The sequence below is a fragment of the Rhinatrema bivittatum genome, chromosome 4 (genome assembly GCF_901001135.1).
Source record: "Rhinatrema bivittatum chromosome 4, aRhiBiv1.1, whole genome shotgun sequence".
In the NCBI taxonomy this organism is placed as follows: domain Eukaryota; kingdom Metazoa; phylum Chordata; class Amphibia; order Gymnophiona; family Rhinatrematidae; genus Rhinatrema; species Rhinatrema bivittatum.
Genome location: NC_042618.1, coordinates 467768253 through 467788403, shown reverse-complemented (window position 1 = coordinate 467788403; position 20151 = coordinate 467768253). Strand labels below are relative to the sequence as shown.

Below are 20151 nucleotides of genomic sequence, written 5' to 3'. Positions count from 1 at the left end.
AACAGCGGAATAAAGCCCTCGCCCCCCAGCAGCCCATCCTATGAGACGTTTCACCATGTGCCCGCTCCTCTGCTCCTCAGACACTTTTTGTAAGGTGGTGACACCTAAGGAAAGCAATTTGTGCAAGCCATTCTCCTAGTTAGGGCCCCCAAGCCATCCTCTCTTCTCAGCTGCTGGGAAGTCAATCTCAAGCACTGCGTTTTCAAGTCCCAGGGACGTTATTAACCTGGTGCAGAGCGACATCTGCTGGATAAAGGCGGCATTTTCCAAACTTAAATGCACGTGCCTGCTTTCCAGGGCAAACCCCCCCAAAAAACCTGCCCCCGAATGCCTCGTTTTCATGCGTGCAAAAGTCTGCATTCAGATGACCGAAAGTACGAGAACGCAGATTCAGCCAGTCTATCCGCCCAATTCCGTCTACTGCGCGGGCAGATCACAGCCTAAGCCTCTGAAAATGTAACCCAGCTACAGAAAAAACATAATCTTTGGCTGACAAGCCCTAGATGGGCTGCCGGCCATGTACAGTCTTATAGAAGCTTAAAATTCCCAAGCTGACCCCTTTCCTCCTTGTTAACATGGGGAACAAGCTGAGAGCCAGCCCTGGGTTTAGCACAGAGCACGCAGGGAGAGATTCAGCTCTGCTTTCTCCTTTGGAATACCTGAACTACATTTCCCTACATGCAACGCATCTCTCTGGACATGAAATGTCACAAGAAACATAGGAGTCTGTGTGTAAAGGCATAAAACCATGAACCTCCAAAAAAACAAGCGCTGGCAATATTTCAAATTAATCACAAGTGTGCCACTATCCAAGTACCAATATACAAGAGCAAAAGGCATTTAAAATTATACTTTATAACTGCTGACATATGTAATCATTTGATTTTTACATTATTTTTTAAGTTTCATTTAAAAATCATTACTTCCCTGGATACTTTCAGGATTGATTGTTTATTTAAAATTAGAGAACCGCACATCTAGTAAATATATCTGGTGAGTCCTGTTTTAAATAATGGCTTTATATTGTGTCTTCTATTTCATCTCAACTGAAAAAGTTATCTTAATTGTCTTTGAGATATAAATATTTGACTTTCCCACAGTCTGGGACTCGTACAGATCAGATGGCTAGGGTAAACGCATCTTCATTCAAGCAAATGCATCTCAGTCGCCTTCCCATCACTTACTTACCAAACAGCACTTTTGCAAGCTGTCGATATTTCAAATCTTAAAGGTTATATTCATTTAATCACAAACTTCCTGGTTTACGCATCTGCTAGATAAAAGCCTTTTTTTTTTTTTTAATTCAGGAATATGTACTTAAAATGCATTAGCTGGAAAAGATAATTTAAGATCTGTTTTTCTACAGCTGGAAAGAAAAACGTGATCGCAAACCCTTCCCATAAAGGGTTTACAAAAGCCTTTTCAGCCTTTAGTAAATCCGGCAGAGAATAACACCCATGTTAAAATTGGCCATTGATGCATGCCAACAGTCAAGTGTAACACGCTCTTGTTGTCACCCGATGAAGGGAGCATAGCTCCTGGAAGCTAGTTGAGAAATACATTGAGACGGTCCAATAAAAGAGATTCACCTCACGTTTCTGGCTTCTTGATATTTAGTTCTGTGCTTCTCACTCTAGCAGATCGGGCCCCAGTCTTAATGTGTCTGAGACCTGTGTTAGACAGGGGAGAGCTGAGAGGGGCCGCAGCTCTGAATACTCACTATGCACAGGGGGCTTTCCTGCCTCTTTTGTAACACAGAAGGGAGGCTGCGAGATGGAATAATTCTGGCATGAAAGTCAAAAGAGCAGGTTTCTCTGCCGTGTAAACGAAAGGTGGCGGAATGGCAACAGGTAAAGGAACAAGGCTAGAGGTTGCCTGGGTTTTCTAGGCTGGTCACGTCTCCTTTGGCCTGACTCACAACCAAGCAGCGGCTCTTATTCCAACGCCGAATGGTGCCTCAGTCCTTGAATTACATTTGTGGTTGAAGAAGGCTATTTGAAGCTTATTGTGAGTTTATCCTAGCGTTGGAATGCTTAGGTAGCGAAAACGTTGTGGCAGAATGCAGCCCTTTGTGCTTTTCTGAGATTAAAAACAAAAGCGTGCATCCACAAAGTGAAAACGGAGTTCCTTTAACTTGATCCATCTGCCAAGGAACACTTTCACTTGTACTGATTAGGAAGGCGCACCCTTCGTTTCATTAAACTATGCATATAATTCATAAAACCCAGCAATACCATTACACAGTTCCCTCCCTCGTATGACATAACTGTAATATTAATGCACTCTGTACCCACATGAAATGTTTCCATGCTCGTTTCAGCACATAATACTGGAGGAACGCTATCAACCTCGCCCCAGACTTGAGATATTTTTCCGCCAGCTTATTTTGGACCAGGTTCAGACACAAATTAGCTCCATTACACATCATCAATCACAAGCAGCCCTTAAAGGAAGGACAGTAGGAGGATAAAATAACACCGTGAGTATATATCGCTGGCAACAGAATTCAAGACAAAGCATTTGCATCTGTTCCCAAGCCTTGAGCGTTTGCTGCTTAGTCCTAAGCTATTTTAAGCACGGCGTATGTGCAGGCTGAATCGTGCACTGTAGTGGCAGTTATTCGCTAGGCCGCCTAAGTGGCAAAGTACCCAAGTGGCTTCTCTCTTTGAAATTTTCTTGCAAGCACGCATATGTAAAAGTAACCCGCGCACTTTGCTGCATTTCACACCTATTTCGTAGGCCGAGGAACGGAGGCAAAGCTACAGTCTGTGCATAGAGTTGACCATTCAACTCTACCTCTATAATTTATTTTCCTGACCCAGCCGCATTGCTGCAAAAGCCTCTCTTGAATCCAGCTACACGTGCGTGCTTTGTGAAAGAACGCACGCCACGAAAGTATGCGCATTGTGAAAGAGCACGCACCGTGAACCTCCACGCGTTATGAAAGTAAGCAAATAGTGATAGTGCACGTATTATGAAAGTACGCGTGTTGTGAACGTAAACGTGCCGTAAAGGTACATGTGTTGTGAAAGTGCACGCTCCGTGAAAGAAAGCATGTTGCGAAAGTACATGTGCTGTGAACGTATGCACATTGTGAAAGTGTGTACGTTGTGATCGTATGCGCACTGTGAAAGTGTGTGCAGAATGAAAGTACGTGTGTTGTGTGAAAGTACACATGTTGTGAAACACGCGAGCTGTGATAGTATGTGCATTGTGGAAGTAAGCACAGTGTGACAGTATATACCTGAGTGAGAAGGATAATTAGTAGTATTTGGGGTCTCTGGTGGATGCCATGCGTTCTGGGCTTGGGTTCACCCCTGTGGTTATTTGGCTCCTCGCTGGCTGTGGCGGGCGCCAGAGGTTGAACGGGCCTGCAGGTGGTGTGACCTGGGGTAGTCTTAGCTTGCTGGCAGGGCAGGTTTAGGGATGGCTTACATAAATACAGTTATATTACGTTATTTGGCTCGGGTACTGATTGAATAAAAGCTGCGGCCTTTTGACCTTCCAAACTTTTGTGTTATGTAATTATTTATGTCTGAATGAGAATGAGAGTGGATTGGAGGCAGGTCTTCCTATTATGAACGTTTTCCCCTACATTCCCGGCAGGGGTAGTTTGGTGCTTCGGTGAGTAAAACCAAAACAAATGCCCTGCCTCTTAAACGCTTCCCACGTTAACATAATCGCGTTAAATGCCCGGGCCATTCTCCCGGACGCGACGAGACTGCATTTTCTCAGGTTGCTCTTGCTTTAAACCGCTAAAGGAAATTTCCATCAGTCGGCAGGATGTGGAAACTTAACGTGCGATGTTAAAAACCATGCGGCCATCTCATGGATTAGGAAAATATTTTCATTTTACTCTTTGATAACATAGAAGAAAAATGTGTCTTTTGACCTAAGGCTTAAAATGTTACAGGGATCCTTGTTACACGAGCCCCCTTGGCCTTTGTTACATTATTTTATTCTAAACAAAGAGCGTGCAACTGAGTGGCGCAGAACGGTTGAGAAACCATGGGTAAGATATCGGTAGCACATCAATCTCCTTCTCCCTTATTATGAACATCAGGGGGGTTTTTTTTGTTTTTGTATGCGTGCGTGCACGCAAAAATGTGTTTACAGCATGTGCTGTCCTGCCGACCCTTTCAAGCTTCCTGGCAGAAACCTTTCTCTGTCCTACATCTGCTTTCTGTCAGGGGTTCCGTTCACCGGACTCCCTCACACCTCCAACTTCAGAAGTGAGGCTCACCAAACATCAGCGCAAATCATCACCAAAGGCCACAAGTGCCGTAGTAATTTTTTTAAGGCTCTTTAAAATAGCACCGGCAGATTGTAAATGATATCACAGTGGAAAATAAGTCCTAAGCATATTATAGAGCGTATACTTTCAGTCTCCCCCCAGTCCGCGTCCCAGTCTGTCCCTTTTCACACTACAAAACGCTGTCATGTCCCTACGCAGTGTTTGAATAGTCTCCCACCTTCTAATTCCTGACTTCCCAATGCATCATTTTAGGGATATGCATTTGTTTCAGATGAATTGGGAAATTTTAGCAAAGCTTCCTGTTTCATTTCAATTTGTTTTTTAAAACGAAATGAAGTTGAAAGACGAATGAAATTGTATTTGTTTTTCTTCATTTTGTTTTTAAACTATTTTCACCAATGCTGCCCCCGGCGAACCCTCTTACAATACTTTTCTTTCTTCATGGAGCATGAGCAATCCTTGGTGGCATCTGCCCCACTGGTGATATGCTTAGAAGTAGCTCCAGAAAACTGAGGCTAGTGCCATTGTTAATTTCTTCCATACAAAATGGCACTTGCCTGGGTCTGGGCATGGCTGGTGTCTTTTAAAAAAATGGCACTGGCCAAGCCCAGACCCAGGCTGGCATCATTTTTTATATGGAGCAAGGCAAGAAGGAAACCAGAAGGCCCGCAGGCCACTGAGCAAGGCAAGAGGGCAACCAGAAGGTCGGTAGGCCACAGACCAAGCCAAGAAACGCGTGGCTAGAGCAGGGAGCCCAAAGGAACTCAATACCAAAACACCGAGGCATGGGCTAAGCAGGGTTAAATACTGGAGTCTGGGCGTAGGGCAAGGAAGGCTGGGCCAGGCAGGGGAGAGTGCTCATGGAGGACCTCTGGTGATAAGGAGGCTGCACAGCAGCCAGAATCGTAACAGTCTGCCCAGCAAGTTTCCTATGATAGTAACTGCTGCTCCGTGCAGGTTACCCCCATGCATCAGTCAGTGCTGCATGACGTGCTTTGCTTATGGCCTTGGCTGTAGAAGCAGTCCTGTGTGTTTTCCTTAATGTCTGAGCATCAGTGCCCCAGACTGTAAAAGTCATGTCTCGTGTTGGTTGTCTCTGAATCCAAATTCCTCTTTCCCACCACCCCCACCCCCTCCTTCGAAGCAGAGAGCGATGTTGCAGTTGCATCACATGCATCAAGGCTTATTGGCTAAGGGTAGTAATCCCATGCCTTCTGGTAAAGGTAGTAACTGCTAGAGATGTGAATCGTGTCCTCGATCGTCTTAACGATCGATTTCGGCTGGGAGGGGGAGGGAATCGTATTGTTGCCGTTTGGGTGTGTAAACTATCGTGAAAAATCGTTAAAATCGTGAGTCGGCACACTAAACCCCCCTAAAACCCACCCCGACCCTTTAAATTAAATCCCCCACCCTCCCGAACCCCCCCCAAATGCTTTAAATTACCTGGGGATCCGGCGGTGGTCCAGAACGGCGGCGGTCCGGAACGGCCCCCTCAATAGAATCGTGTTGTCTTCAGCCGGTGCCATTTTGAAAAATGGCCGCCGCAAAATGGCGGCGACCATAGACAAAAACGATTCGACGCAGGATGTCGTTCCGGACCCCCGCTGGACTTTTGGCAAGTCTTGTGGGGGTCAGGAGGCCCCCCCAAGCTGGCCAAAATTTTCCTGGGAGTCCAGCGGGGTTCCGGGAGCGATTTCTTGCCGCGAATCGTTTTCGTACGGAAAATGGCGCCGGCAGGAGATCGACTGCAGGAGGTCGTTCAGCGGGGGTTCCGGTCCGCCGCCTCATTGGTTGCTGCCTGAATCCAATTCTCCTTTTCCCCCCTTGCTGTTGAAGCAATGTTGGAGTTGCATCAGAAGTATCAAGGCAAGTTACCCCCATGCACTCTTTCTTCGTTTCCTTTAGGACTTGACCATAGAAACAGTCCTGTGCTTTTTCCCTTATGTCTGCGTATTAGTATCCCAGACCGTGGAAGTCGGTGCCCTCGGTTGTCTTCTGAATCCAATTCCTCTTATCCCCCTGCAGTTTAAGCGGGGAGCAGTGTTGCAGTTGCATTAAAAGCATCAAGGCTTATTGGTTAAGGGTAATAATCTCCATGCCTTCTGCTAAGAGTAGGAACTGCCATACCAGCAAGTTACCCCCTGCACGCTTATCTCATTTCCGTCCTCTAGCCTTTAGAGGTTCACAGTGTTTATCCCATGCCCCTGTGAATTCTTTGACTGTTTTCGTCTTCGCCACCTCCTCTTGAGGCCTAGGTCTACGCAAGCCTGAGAGTTTGGCCTGGGTCTTCAACTTCGGATTTCCCCATGGACCAGGTTAGTGGGGGTCGGGGAGGATCCTGGCCCTGGCATTTTTCCTGGCAGGGAGGCCCTTTTTTTAATTCTGTTTTTTTTAATTCATGGAAAAAAAAATCCCAATAACGAAATTAAAAAACATGACGCATTTCTTTTCCACAGCAAATCCCTAATTCTAAGAGGTTTGGGTGGTTTCTGAATACTTTCATAGTGCCACAGAGCTCGACATTATCTGCCACCCTTGTTAATATTTGTATGCAACCTTTATTTCTAGTCTGGGGCCCTTGGGTTTAGTTTTTAAGATATAATTGTACAACCTGCAGTTTTATATTCTGGGTGTAAATGTAACTGCATTTCCTGATTATTGTTTTTAAAAAGAGCATTGCTTTAATTAATAAATGTTGGTCAGATATGAATGGACTGGGTCTTAATTATGATAAAACTGCAATTTAAAGGTTGGGGATGTCTGCTCCTCCAGTTTTACCAGTGGCTTTGAAAACTGGTGACTTTGCAGTTACTCTAGGAACTAAGGCATGCAATTTAGGTGTTATTCTGGACTCTAGACTCCAGTTAAAGGCCTCTGTGAAAATGGCGGCAGGAAATGCCTTTTTAAAGTTGCTTTTACTTAGATCAGTACAGAAAATGCTAACTGTGCTTAATTTTAAATTAGTGGTGCAGGCCTTGGAACGTAGAGTTTGGATTACTGCAGGTCTGTGAACTTAGGTCTTCCTTCGGGTTTTACAGCTGGTGCATAATGCCACTGTCCGGATTGTGTATGGTCTAGTTTGGTGTGAGAATATTACTCCTCATATGAAGAAGCTTCATTCAGTTACCTTTATCTCAAAGAATGCTGTTTAAGGTGCCGGCAATTACCCCATAAATCCATGTTTTCTGATTCGTTGTGTTTAATGGGTAAGTTAAAATGGTATGCACCTAACTGCCCTTTGCAGTTATTCCATCTTTGTCAGAATATTTTTTGCAGGAAGATCAAACTAGGGCATTTTCCATTGCTACCCCCATGCTTACCTCCTGATGTTTGAAATGAAGCGAACTACTTAAAATTTTGTAAGAAATTGAAAGTCATTTTATTTGCTCAGACTTTGCCTGATTAAGATGGTGTATTTTTTGGCTGGCACATGCTGTTATGATTTGTTTTAATGTATTGATTGTTTTTGTGATCTGCCTAATGTTTTGATTTTATGTTTTAGGAATTCTAATGTTATATAATTATAGGCATGAGTTTTTTGTAAGCCGCATTGAACAAAATGGAAATAATGGCACAGAAATTGGAATAAATAAATACAATGAATCCATAAATATATTGCCCTCTCCGGAGCTTATCACCATACATGTGGGAGGTAACGAGCTTGGGAAAAACGCAGGGCCTGTCCGTGCTGAACAGCATCAGGGAAGACCTCAGCCAGCTTTCCATTGAATGGCCCGAAATTATTCCTCGTCGTCGGATGGCTGGAAGTGGTTGGCAGGGACGATACTGCTCTAAGTTGAACAGGAAGGCCACCAAGGCCAATGTTCCAGTGTGAGGGCCTCCACGCTCGCCACGAGTGGACAGAGGTGCATTGTCAAGAGCTCTGAGCAGATGGAATTCATTTGTCATGACATAGGTAATGATTTGTTCCTGCAAGCCTTCATGAGAAAAGTGTCCTCCCTAGGTGACTAGACAGCAGCCTGGTTTTGGGGGAGGGAGGTTCACCATGCGCCTCTGCCATTCTGCAGCACATTCTGGCAATGCGCCCGATGAATTCCCTGTGACGGGCTGCCTGAGTCTACTAGTGGGGGGAGTGGGGGGGAAGGGAATATTAGTTAGAGGGCGGTGCCAATGGACCAGCGATCCAGACTTGATAGAATTTAGGCCTGAAAACCGGGCCTTGTGAACGCTGCCGGTCAGACTGTGGACAATGTGAAAGGATGCAGGTACGCCCGCTGTATGCCTGCTTACCTGATATGGTACCAGTACCTCTGATCAAGGCTTGCGGGCAAAGCGAGATCTTGGGTGATCCGCCAGGGCAGTCACAGAGATCCGATTCCGACATTACCTCCCAGGATCTTAGAAATGACTAATCTGACTCGGCACCCAATTAGATTTCTCTGTTAGGGCATCTATTAAATGTCTGTGGCCATTGGTAAAATACCAAAACGTCAATACTTCCAAAGTCAGTACCAGAGACAAAAGCAGTGGCGTGAACAACATGTAACGTTCCATGTAAAGTGCAATATTAGCAGAATCAGAACTGGGATTTGTGTCGACCAAAAAAAAATGTATAAATATGGACTAGGTTATATAGTTATTAATGCGATGTCCTAGAATATGTATGATTATGATCTAGAATATGCATTCGTTATGATGCTAACCTAGAATGTGAATGTTGATCAAGAATACGAAGGCTGATGATGTAAACTGTTGTGATCTTCTTTTGGAACAACGGTATATACAACGTTTAAATAAATAAATAAAATAAATACAACCAAATTTAGTATTTATCATGTGTTATGCATTCCTTTGGGGAGGTGGCCATGGGTGTCACTGCTGCCCCAGTTAACAGGTGGCTCCCCAACATAGATGCACAGGTGCCACCAAAAACGGGTACACCCGGGCAAATGGGCCAGCAGTGGGTGGGGGGAGCGACTGATATGAGTGTCATCAGTGGCATTATGCTCCAGTGATGCTGAAGAGTGATACAGCAGTCCAGGATAGGTCTGGCGCCAGGTGCACAGATACCATCCCTCTGCGACGCTGGCACCGTGCACGTTGATTGGCGAAGAGCCGGAGTGATGACATAATTGGGAGGGGCATAGCCGGTGGGAGACTTAAAACCTGCCGGCTCCCGCAGGATCCTCTCATCATCGTGGTTCCGGGACACTGCTTCCCTCTCAGCCGACCCTTCTGTGTCAAAGTTAGGAAGTGTTATGTTAGTAGGATGTAAATGATCTACGACTATTCTGTATTACCCCTCTTGCACTGGAATGCCCGAGTCTAGTAATGGGTGAAAGGGGTTGGGGAGGGGAATAGTAGTTAGGCGGGTGCCAATGGATGTGTAGGCGCATGGCTATGGCCATCTGCTTGGAGAGACTTTATAGACTTTAGGCCTTGCGAACACTGCCGATCAGGCTGCGGACAATGTGAGGGGAGGCCAGTAAGCCAGCTGGGTGGCAGCTTACCAGATATGACTCCCTTTGGGAATGTACCTCTGGTCAAGGCTCACAGGTGAAGTGAAACCTTGGGCGATCTGCTAGGGTGGTTCCGAAGACTCGATTCTGAAAGCACCTGCCGGGAACTTAGAATAGACAGTTCCGACTCTTCACCCAATTAGATTTCCTTGTTAGGGCATCTTATAAACAGATGCGGCCATTACTTCCATATTTAGTATTTGTTAAGGCATTTATTATTGATTGTGTTTTGCGTTTCTTTGGGAAGGCGGCCAAGGGCGTCATGGCAGCCTCGGTTACTAAGCATTACCATTGGCACAGCCTGCTGCCTCTATACAACTTCCATATGTTCCACTGGCGTAGAATACTCATTTTAGTTGGACCAGAGCACAAATCACATTGACATTTCTCCTTCCAGACCTGTACGTTTTGGTTTCCTTTTCCATCCCGCTTCCTTTGTTTATTTCCTTGCATATTCTCCTTATTTCTTTGCTCCAAACCCTCTCTGTTTACTGTGGGCATGCTTCTTTTAAGTTTCCCCTCCTAAGCTTTCTAATTTTACCGCTCATGTGGCAAATACTTTGAAGCATTTGCTCAAACACACGCTCTCTTATCCTTAGAGTCACATTCTGTGCACCTTCAAATACTTTCACATAATATCAGACGCTATCTCACGCATTCTTACCTTCCTGCACTATCCCTGCATGCTTCTGAAAAAAGAGGAAAGGCACTGTGATATAGCCACACACACACACACACACACACACACACACACTCGGGTCACAAATTTCCCATCAAAAACTGAAAAACACCATGAAAAGATTTCAAACTATAGACAAATAGAAGGGCTAAATGCAAACTCAAGATCTGCTCTCAGTCAAACGCCACCAAAAAAAATCCCTGATCTTTCTTGATCTTTTCCCGAACATGCCTGTCTTCTACTCTCATGACCACGTTGATCAGAGGCCAGAGTCGGATCAGATCTACGTGGCTTTCACATAAATGCAAATCTACAACTACTCAACCATGCAAGATAAGAAAGAATCCGAGTAAATCCAGAGACAAAAAAAATATAAAAATAAAAACAACCCCCACCAAAAAAAAACATCCTGAGTCATATATCCCTCTCCCTCCTTCCAATACAGGAGGCGATGCACCCCGGAGGACCTCAACCACCAGCTGGATTCACAACTCCCTCTCCTAGACCTCACCGACCCAAACACTGCCATACGCTCCTGGAACAACATAACAGAAGATATAGCCAACAAGCTCTGCCCGTCATCCATAAAAAAATCTCACACCAATGCCTCCAATAGACAACCTTGGTTCACCAACGAGCTCAGAAAACTAAAACAAAGTTTAAGAAAGAAAGAAGCGATTTGGCATAAAACCCCTTGTGCCAGCACCATCTCCTCATACAAATCCACACTTCACCAATACAAGGCCCTCACTTCAAAATCAAAAAAAGATTATTATGCATCTAAGATTCACAACCTGGTCTTCGACGCCAAAGCTCTCTTCGCTTACGTCTCCAGTCTCACTCAAACCATACCCCTAGAAATCCCCTGTAATCTAGCACAATCCAAAGCTGAAGAACTCGCAATGTTTTTCCAAAACAAAATCACCAATCTTCTAACCCAACTGCCTTCCAATACCGCCGCCCTTCCGACATACCAACACCCTCCCTACAAAAACATCAGCCTAAATACCTTTGATCCTGTCTGCTCTACTGAGATACTAGCCATCTTGAAAAGAATGAAACCTACTTCTCATCCTGCGGACCACATCCCCACCAAACTACTTCTATCTATCCCAGACACCATCGCCACATCATTGACAGACATCATCAACTGCTCTCTAGCCCAAGGGACCTTTCCAGACGATCTCAAAGTGGCCTCAATCACACCTCTCCTAAAGAAACCTAACCTCGACCCGAAGGACCCCAACAACTTCCGTCCCATAGCTAACCTCCCTTTCATCGCTAAGGTCATGGAAAAACTAGTGAACTCTCAACTTTCAGACTTCATTGAAGACAACAAACTTCTCTTCGCTCCACAACACGGCTTCCGAAAAAATCGAGGTACAGAATCCCTCCTCACCTCCTTGACAGACTATATCATATTGGGTCTCGACAAAGGTAATTCATTCCTACTGATCTTGCTGGACCTATCCGCAGCGTTCGACACGGTCAACCACGCCATCCTCATTAACCAATTGTCGTCCATAGGAATCAGCGGCACTGTACTATCATGGTTCAAAACCTTTCTCAACAACAGAGGCTACAAGGTTAAACTCCAACACAAGGAATCATCAAGATTTGACTCTACCATAGGAGTCCCACAAGGTTCATCATTATCCCCGACTTTATTCAATATTTACCTTCTTCCTCTCTGCCAACTTCTCACCAACCTCAATCTAAAGTTTTTTCTATACGCAGACGATATTCAAATCGTCATCCCCATCAAAGACACATACTCGAAAACTCTTGACTACTGGGAATCTTGCCATAAAAAAATCAAACACCTACTCAACAGCCTAAACCTCGTTTTAAATTCCTCCAAGACAGAAATCCTACTCATCTCTCCTGAGAACAGCACTTCTAACAATACTCTTCTAACCAACCTACCTACCACACAAGTTAGAGACTTAGGAGTAATAATAGACAACCGGATGAACTTCAAGGCGTACATTAACAAAACAACCAAAGACTGCTTCTACAAACTCCAGGTACTAAAAAGGATAAGACCTCTTTTCCATGCTCAAGATTTCAGAACGATCATCCAAGCAGTCATTATTTCGAAATTAGACTATTGCAACTCACTATTGCTAGGTCTCCCTTCATCCTACTCCAAACCGCTTCAGATGGTACAAAACTCAGCAGCCCGACTATTAACAGGCGCCAGGAAAAGAGACCACATATCTCCCATCCTGAAAGAGCTCCATTGGTTACGAGTACACTTCCGAATCATGTACAAAGCCATATCTATCATATACAAAACCATACATCAACTCACCACCCTTGATCTGCAAATCCCTCTCCAAATTTACAACTCATTAAAACCCACTAGAGACGCTTATAGAGGTTCCCTCCAAGTACCCCCCGCGAAAACTACCAGACATGTTACGCTGAGAGATCGGGCCACCTCCACAGCTGGCCCGCTCCTATGGAACTCCATTCCTTCTGATCTCAGACAGGAGCCCTGCCTCCTAACTTTTAGAAAAAGACTTAAGACTTGGCTGTTCAAGCAAGCCTTCCCGGACACAATCTAATGTCTTCACCATCTCCTTCTCAAAGCAAGCAGCCCTCAACCATCCTTTTGTACATAGTATTTAGATGTATATTGTTTAATCGTTACTAATTTATCTCTCTCTTCCTCCTCCCAGTTTTGCTTCCCTTGTTAAATGTAACTGCACCTTCGGGCACCCCTGTTCCAGTTTGATGTATTTACTGCACTCCTGTTTTATGTAAACCAGCAAGATATGTTTTCATGATTGCCGGTATATAAAAACCTTAAATAAATAAATAAATATTTGAGCTGGGCCAAAACCAAGTCAGATTATCTAAGCAAAGTCATAGCCAAAATGTGAAGATCCAAAGTAGAATCTGAAGCAGCTTCAAAGAGATCTGCCCATTCTTACAGCTTGACATTATTTTTCATTTCTTCTGAATTACAAGACTTTAAATGGGGTCAAGGGTAAGGATATGGGCAAGAATGGAAGGTTAAACACCAGTGTTTTCATCTGCCTCCTGTGTATTATTTATTCCATTGAGAGACTATGCTGACTAGTGGACGTTCTGAGATGCAGACTAAGCAGAATTATTGCTTGCATTAATATTCTTGTGGCACTAAGGAGAAGAACCTTTTCTACAGCAGAGAGCAGTGGGAATCCAAATCTACAAATCGTTCGGCTCTTCCTAAGCAAAATTACCATGCAGGATCATCAGTTCTATGTCATATAATCCTGGGTTTGTCAACAGGCACCGGTTATGTTTGTGACTAGGGGGGGCAGCAGGGCTGGTTGAGATTTGATCCCTCCCGGCTCTTCTGGAGCTCATTCAGCAGAAGGCAGCCCTTGTTGCAGAATAACTGGGATTTACTTCTTTACCAGAAGCTTTGTGATAGGTAACATGCAGCTGGGCGGTATAAGTTACCTATTCACCTCTGGCATTGAGTAGAAACTTTTACTGATGTTCAGCAATCAGACAACTTTCTCTGGGGCTCCCTGGACTATGAATGGCTCATAAAAAAATAGCACATGCTTACTATAGAAATCACTTAGAATCACTTTTTTTTTGTTTTTTTAAATAATTCAATATAAAAAAAATGCATAGGATACAGAAAATTCCTGTGAAGCAAGGATAAGATTATCAAACAATGACATTCAGTACTGAAATCAGTGAAAGCAACTATAATACCCAGTTAGACAGACTAATGAATAGCTGTAGTTTATGTAGCCCGTCTCTGGGCACTTTAAGAGGCTGCCATAGATGTCTACTCCTATCATGTATAGTGGTCTGCACGCTTCAGCTGCTAAGGGTTTAGCCATAGGTGACAAAATGATGGATAGCCTTTTCCGTAAAGGCCACTTACCAAGTGAAGTAAATTCAGAGAAGCAGAGTTACTGCCCTTTCAAAAACGTTAGCATAAATAATGTGTGTGTCATGCCTCTTGTTCCCTAGAAACGGGCATCATCATCATAATAATAATAGTAATAGTAAAGTCAAGGAGCAGCAGATAACTAAGCATTTTCCTGTGAGAAATGATCGCTTCAGTTAAATACGTTTTATCCCCTGGAAAACGTCCTCCTCTTCCTTCCCCAGTCAAACCAGCCCAGCAATGTCCCCCGGGTTCCTTACACGAATCAGTCATCAGCTAAGGTCATCTACTGATGGAGCCGCAAACAACTTTAAGTACACCGAATTCAGAAAGATTCTTGGCACAGCTCTTCGCTCCAGGCAAGCCCTTCTGCGCTGATAAGGGCCATTCCTCATACATAACAATCCTGTTACGCTTTTTCTTTTTTTTTTTTTAACACTCGATTTCATTCTCCCCTCTCTGCCGCACGGAAAATGTACCTAAGTGCAGCTGAATTGGATTGGATTGATTACCCTCTCCTTTGCAGTAAGCTCTGGCAGCGTTGATTTCGCTAAAAGATAACCTCGCTTTCCAGACCTTCCAAGTAAATCACCGGTAGGCACCGGTCCTGTAACTGAGTAACGGGAAGCGGTAAAACCTACCCATCGCCATTTGCAGCTTACAATATGTGGCTGCGGGCTTCAGAGAGAGCAAGAGGGTAAACGAGGTGGCCGTTTGTCCCAGATGATCATATTCAAGCACGCGAGAGAAAACAAGGAGAGACTATGAAGATTATGAAACAAACGCACAACTGATACCATCCTCTGCTAAAAAAAAAAAGCAGACTCCTGCGATTTATTTTTTTAAATAATTTTATAATGAATTTCAAGAGGTAAGCCGACCCCCGTGCACACATGCGAGGCAGCCTTAAACGGAAGAATGAGGTAGACAAATAATGTGTTTCCTTAGCAATCCCTCAAGGAGCTAGCATGCAGAAGTTACATGGCATACATGATCTTCCCCTCATAAATGTCAGGTTGCGTCACCAATGGAAACTACAAAAAAAGAAAGATTTCAGAGCAAACAAAAGCACCTTACTCTACAGAATTTTGCAAAAAAAAATAATTTTAAAAATGCTGAATTTCTTATACAGATGTTTCCTAAGGGAACAGCTGTGTCCGGGAAAATAGAGACTGCGGGCATTGTATAAGCATAGGAGCTGATCAAAAACTTTAAGCTTCTAACTACAGACTGCAGACGCCCACTGCTGAGAATATAGCTTTAGAAATGTAAACTTCTATTGTATTCTTTTTAGAAGATTCGAGTTATATCACAATGAACATGTAGAAACCTATTTTACTGTCTTTTTCGCCTTGCGATGACGTGACTATCTAAGTGCAAGTACAAAAAAAAAACAAAACAGCTAAATCTTGAAGCAAGATTAAGAAAGCTTCATCTAAATAATGTGGATTTGAGAGTTAATTCCTCACCTTTTCCAAACCTGAGCTCAGGTACTGCAGTTATTTCCCTGCCCAAGCAGAGTTATGCTCTAAGTTGCACCTGAGGGTGAAGTGACTGGTCGCAAGGAGCATCTGTGGGAGAAGCAGGGTTCAAACTCTGGTTTCCCAGGCTCTCAGCCTGCTGACCTAACCATGAGGCTACTCCTCCAAGGAGGTAAACTGGCAGAATGGGCAATCTGAGCATCAAGCGTAGCCTAATCAAAGGTCGGGCTGTAAATCATAGCATGATTACATGGGACAATTCAATTCACGGCAAGTCCAAGGCAGGAACGCAAGCTGCGGGTAGCAGTCATTTTGTTAAAAGAAAGTACTTGGGCCGAAGATATCTTTGGAAGATGTCATTTTCTTTAACTAGTTTTTCTGTTGGTCGGCTAATGGAGCACGTCTTAACTAAAATGATGTCAAATTCCCTACCCCCCCTCCCTCCCACACACACACACACACTAAGAGTCTGCACTGGAACTGGAATTTATAGTAATTTTGTGCAGTGGTGATCTATAATATCTAATGCAGTAGATAAAACATCAATGATAAGAAAATAAAGACAGCTGGACTGCACACTGTAACACAATAACAAAGCAGATGTAGATACAGACTAGTCGCTCCATCCAGTCCCAACAGCTTGACCACTCGTTTGATATTGGACTCTTGTAGAAGACTAGGAATACCCTTCGGTAGTCTAGTACTCTCTCTCTCACACACACACACACACACGCACACAGCACACATACACACACGCACACACATATACACACACTCACACACACACACACACACACACACATACATATATACACACACACACTCACACACACATATATACACTCACACACACACTCACACACACATACACACACACACACACACAGCACACATACACACATGCACACACATACACACACACACACACACACAAAGGTGCCGAAGCCACTTACCACTGAAATCATATTCGCCCCCGGGACTGGAAGAGCTTCTATTTCTACGTCCTGATGGTTCACAGCTAACAGATTCAGAGATGGGTCATAGGCGGATCTTGGAAAGGTTGATTTGAGGATAACGGCTGGGTGGAGCCTGTTCCTTCTGAAGTGAGGAGGGGAAAGGAAACCATGCTCATTTTTCTTCTGACTCCCCGCATCCAAGCTCTTTTCAATGCTCTGCACATGATGATAGATAAAGATCGGTTTCCCACTTGTTTTCTGATGAATTGCCAAGAATTGGTCATTTTCTCCTGAAAAGCATCCTGTTGGGGGGGAAAAATGGACAAATCAGATGCTTAAATATGTAAATAAAATCTCAATTTGCTAAACAGCGATAGTTTGAAAATATTCCCCCATTTAATACCATCCCATTGAGGTTTGATAGTCTACTTTTGTTTTTTTCAGAACAGTCATATCAGTTACTGTAGCAAAGGACACATTTTATTGTAGATGTAGGGCTTGCATGTAATCATTCACATTTATCAGAAATGTATGTTAAACTCTATTGCCTCTCAAAGAACAATCTTTATTCTAGGCATTGATTTATGCTGCACATTTGTACTCTCTTCTTCCTACTATAATCAATGATAATGCACATCTGTATACAATACATAATGTGATTTATATTTTGAATTCCTGCAAAAATGTTATTGAACTGTTGCATTTGTCATAATTCATTGCAAGTAAGTAAACATGCTGGGGTCCTTGAGGCAAGAAACAGCTCAGCAGACCTAGTTAGTTAGTGGTTACCACCCACCAAGACATGCTTTCCTATTTCCAGCTGACTATACAGACAATACCTTTGGACCCTAGAAACCAGAGGCAGTTACTTGTCATAAATGAAATCAAAGAAAACCAAGACAGCAATTCGGCAGAGATGGTGCCTCTATTGATTTAACCCATAATGAAAGATGCAAGTGATCCCAACAGCATGAAGGTTCTAGAAGCTTTCCTCGGCACTTTTAAGAGGTTGAGTGAGGCTTGACCCAGAGATTAGGGGGCTGTCTGCCAAACACAATACTTCTCCATAAAATCCCAAGCCCGAGACAGTAGACAATGGATTGCACCTTGATTTGGGCACCATGCACAAGCAAAACCAGTCTCGGTTGAACTTGGACTTCTAGAGGATAGGTATGGAGGAAGACTTTAGGAGGAAAGGTTCCCATCCAGATCTAGACCCCTGTGATTTCTGCACCGGGTAAGCAGAGTTGGAAACCTATTCCTGTTCAGAAGGACACTAGTGACTGGATCCACAGGTACCAGACAGAAACCTTATGTAGTGTTGTTTGGTTACCAGACTACTTACTTCCTTTGGTTTGACCTGGAATATGAACTTGGCCAATAGAACAATAAGCCTGAAATTAGCATGGCCATTCTAATTGGGATTTTGTGGGATATATGAAAGGCAAACTTTGCAGCCCTTCGTGAAAAAAAGAAAGAAAGAAAATGTGGACCTAAGAACAGAAGAAGTGTCATGCTGGGTCAGACCAGGACATTGAGCCCAGCATCCTGTCTCGGGCAGTGGCCAGTCTGGGTCACAGGGGCCGGGCCGATCCCCAATAATTGCTCTATTTCCAAGGCCAAGCTTCCTGGATTTATCCCTAAATAAACAGCAGAAATAGACAATCCCCAGAAGAGGAACATCCCCACCACAGAAAAGGAGGCGTATAAAGTTAGTCCACTGTAAACGCCTATTCTCATATACCAAGTCTAAATACCGCTGTCCTCCGAGCTATGAAAAATGCCCGCGTGCCCCCAGCCGGCTGCGCGTCCTCGGCCCGGAGCTGGCCACGGTGCTGAAAGCTGCCGGCCCCGACCGGCGGAGGCTCCGTGTGGGGGCCGGGCGGCAGCAGCGCCCCTTGCTTCTCCGCAGCCCACCCGCGGGAGCCCAGGCCGGACCGCCCCTCCCTCCCCTTACCTGCCGCCTGCAGCTGGAGGAGCAGGCAGAGCGCCGGCAGGCAGGGCGAGCTGCAGCGAGGCGCCACCATGCCGCTCCCGCGCCCGCGCTCGCCGCAGGGACCGCGAGGACGGGCACGGCCGGACCCTGGCCGCGGCCGCTCCCGGCTCGCGCGCACTCGCTCTCTCTCTCGTGCGCTCGCGCGCGCCTGCAGCCTCTGCTCTCAACCCGTGGCGGCTCCGGCTGAGGTAGGGGCGTGCGCGCGCGCGAGCACGCGCTCCTGGTCCAGTTCCTGCTGCCGCTGCGGCGGCCGCGTGCTTGCACCCAGAGACCTTCCGCCGCTCGGAGCGAAGGGCAACTAATGATCACCCCCGTGCCCTGGGCTAGGGGGGGCTTTCAGTGGACGTCCAGCTTGCAGGGAGTATTTATTTCGATTTGCTATTATTTACTGTATTTGTATTTATGTTGATTTACATTACGCTTTTGAATGGATCTTCCGGGTGTTTTGCTACTATTTACCGTGACTGATACAATATTTGCAGGGGAGAGGAGAAGGGAAACATTTTCTTTTTATAGTGACACAAAGCACTATATGCACTATGCAGGGCCTATAGGATCAGGTTTGAACATGAGCCCAATTAATAATCCATTCTGTTTTCAGAGTAAAGTTAGCTCAGAAACACCGACGTCATGTTTGAATCATTTGTGCAATAGCCATCCCCTTCCCTCTCATGTCAACTATTCAGTTCTTCCAGACTCTGTGGCCTGACACAAAATTAATTATATTAAGGATACCTAAGGACAGCTACATGGCAGTTTTGTGCATTTTGACATTAGGTGAAGTTTTTGTCTTTTGACAAATTTTTTTTAAAGCGTATATTTTTCTGAAATATGAGAATTCAAGAATGCAACATTGCTAAAAATCTGTTGGTGCATTCATTTCATGGACATCAATATGCCAGTAACCTAGAGACCTGCATGATGCAAGAGATTAAATAGGAAAACACAATTCTATGTTAAAAAGAGGAGAGATTTCTTTTTTTGTTCTGTTTTACAAGAGATTTAATCCTCCAGTGTTCAAACAGTTTGGTGCCCATAGGTCAAGAAGGGACCATCCCAGGGCCAGATTTAAGATCATGGCCCCTATAGGCAGTGTCATGGGGACGGGTGCCCATTTGAAGCTATGCTGGCACATGGTTTATTCTATTAATTCTATTCAGCCAGATTCTACCACTTCCACATGTAAAAATGTTATTACTAATGTAAATACCTATACCTAATGTTATTCTCTCCCTTTCCTTCTCTCCTCCCAGTTCTTTTACCTTGTTATTTGTAACTGCTTCCTTCTACACAAATAGGTTATTGAATTGTTAACTGTACACCCCTGTTATATGTAAACCGGCATGATGTGTTTGCAACATGAATGCTGGTATATAAAAATTTTAAATAAATAAATAAATAAATAA

General features: G+C 44.4%; 1 protein-coding gene across 1 annotated transcript in view; it reads right to left on the bottom strand.

The window, feature by feature from the left end:
- The window catches only part of PTPRR (protein tyrosine phosphatase receptor type R), a 168813-nt gene extending 150025 nt beyond the window's left edge, over window positions 1-18788 (bottom strand). The window contains exons 1-2 of the mRNA XM_029597182.1: window positions 18707-18788; window positions 16747-17051 (exon numbers count right to left, since the gene is read on the bottom strand). Coding sequence (XP_029453042.1) covers window positions 16747-17051; window positions 18707-18776 — 375 coding nt within the window. The 5' untranslated portion in view covers window positions 18777-18788. The remainder of the gene's footprint in view (window positions 1-16746; window positions 17052-18706) is intronic.
- Between the last annotated feature and the right edge of the window lie 1363 nt (window positions 18789-20151).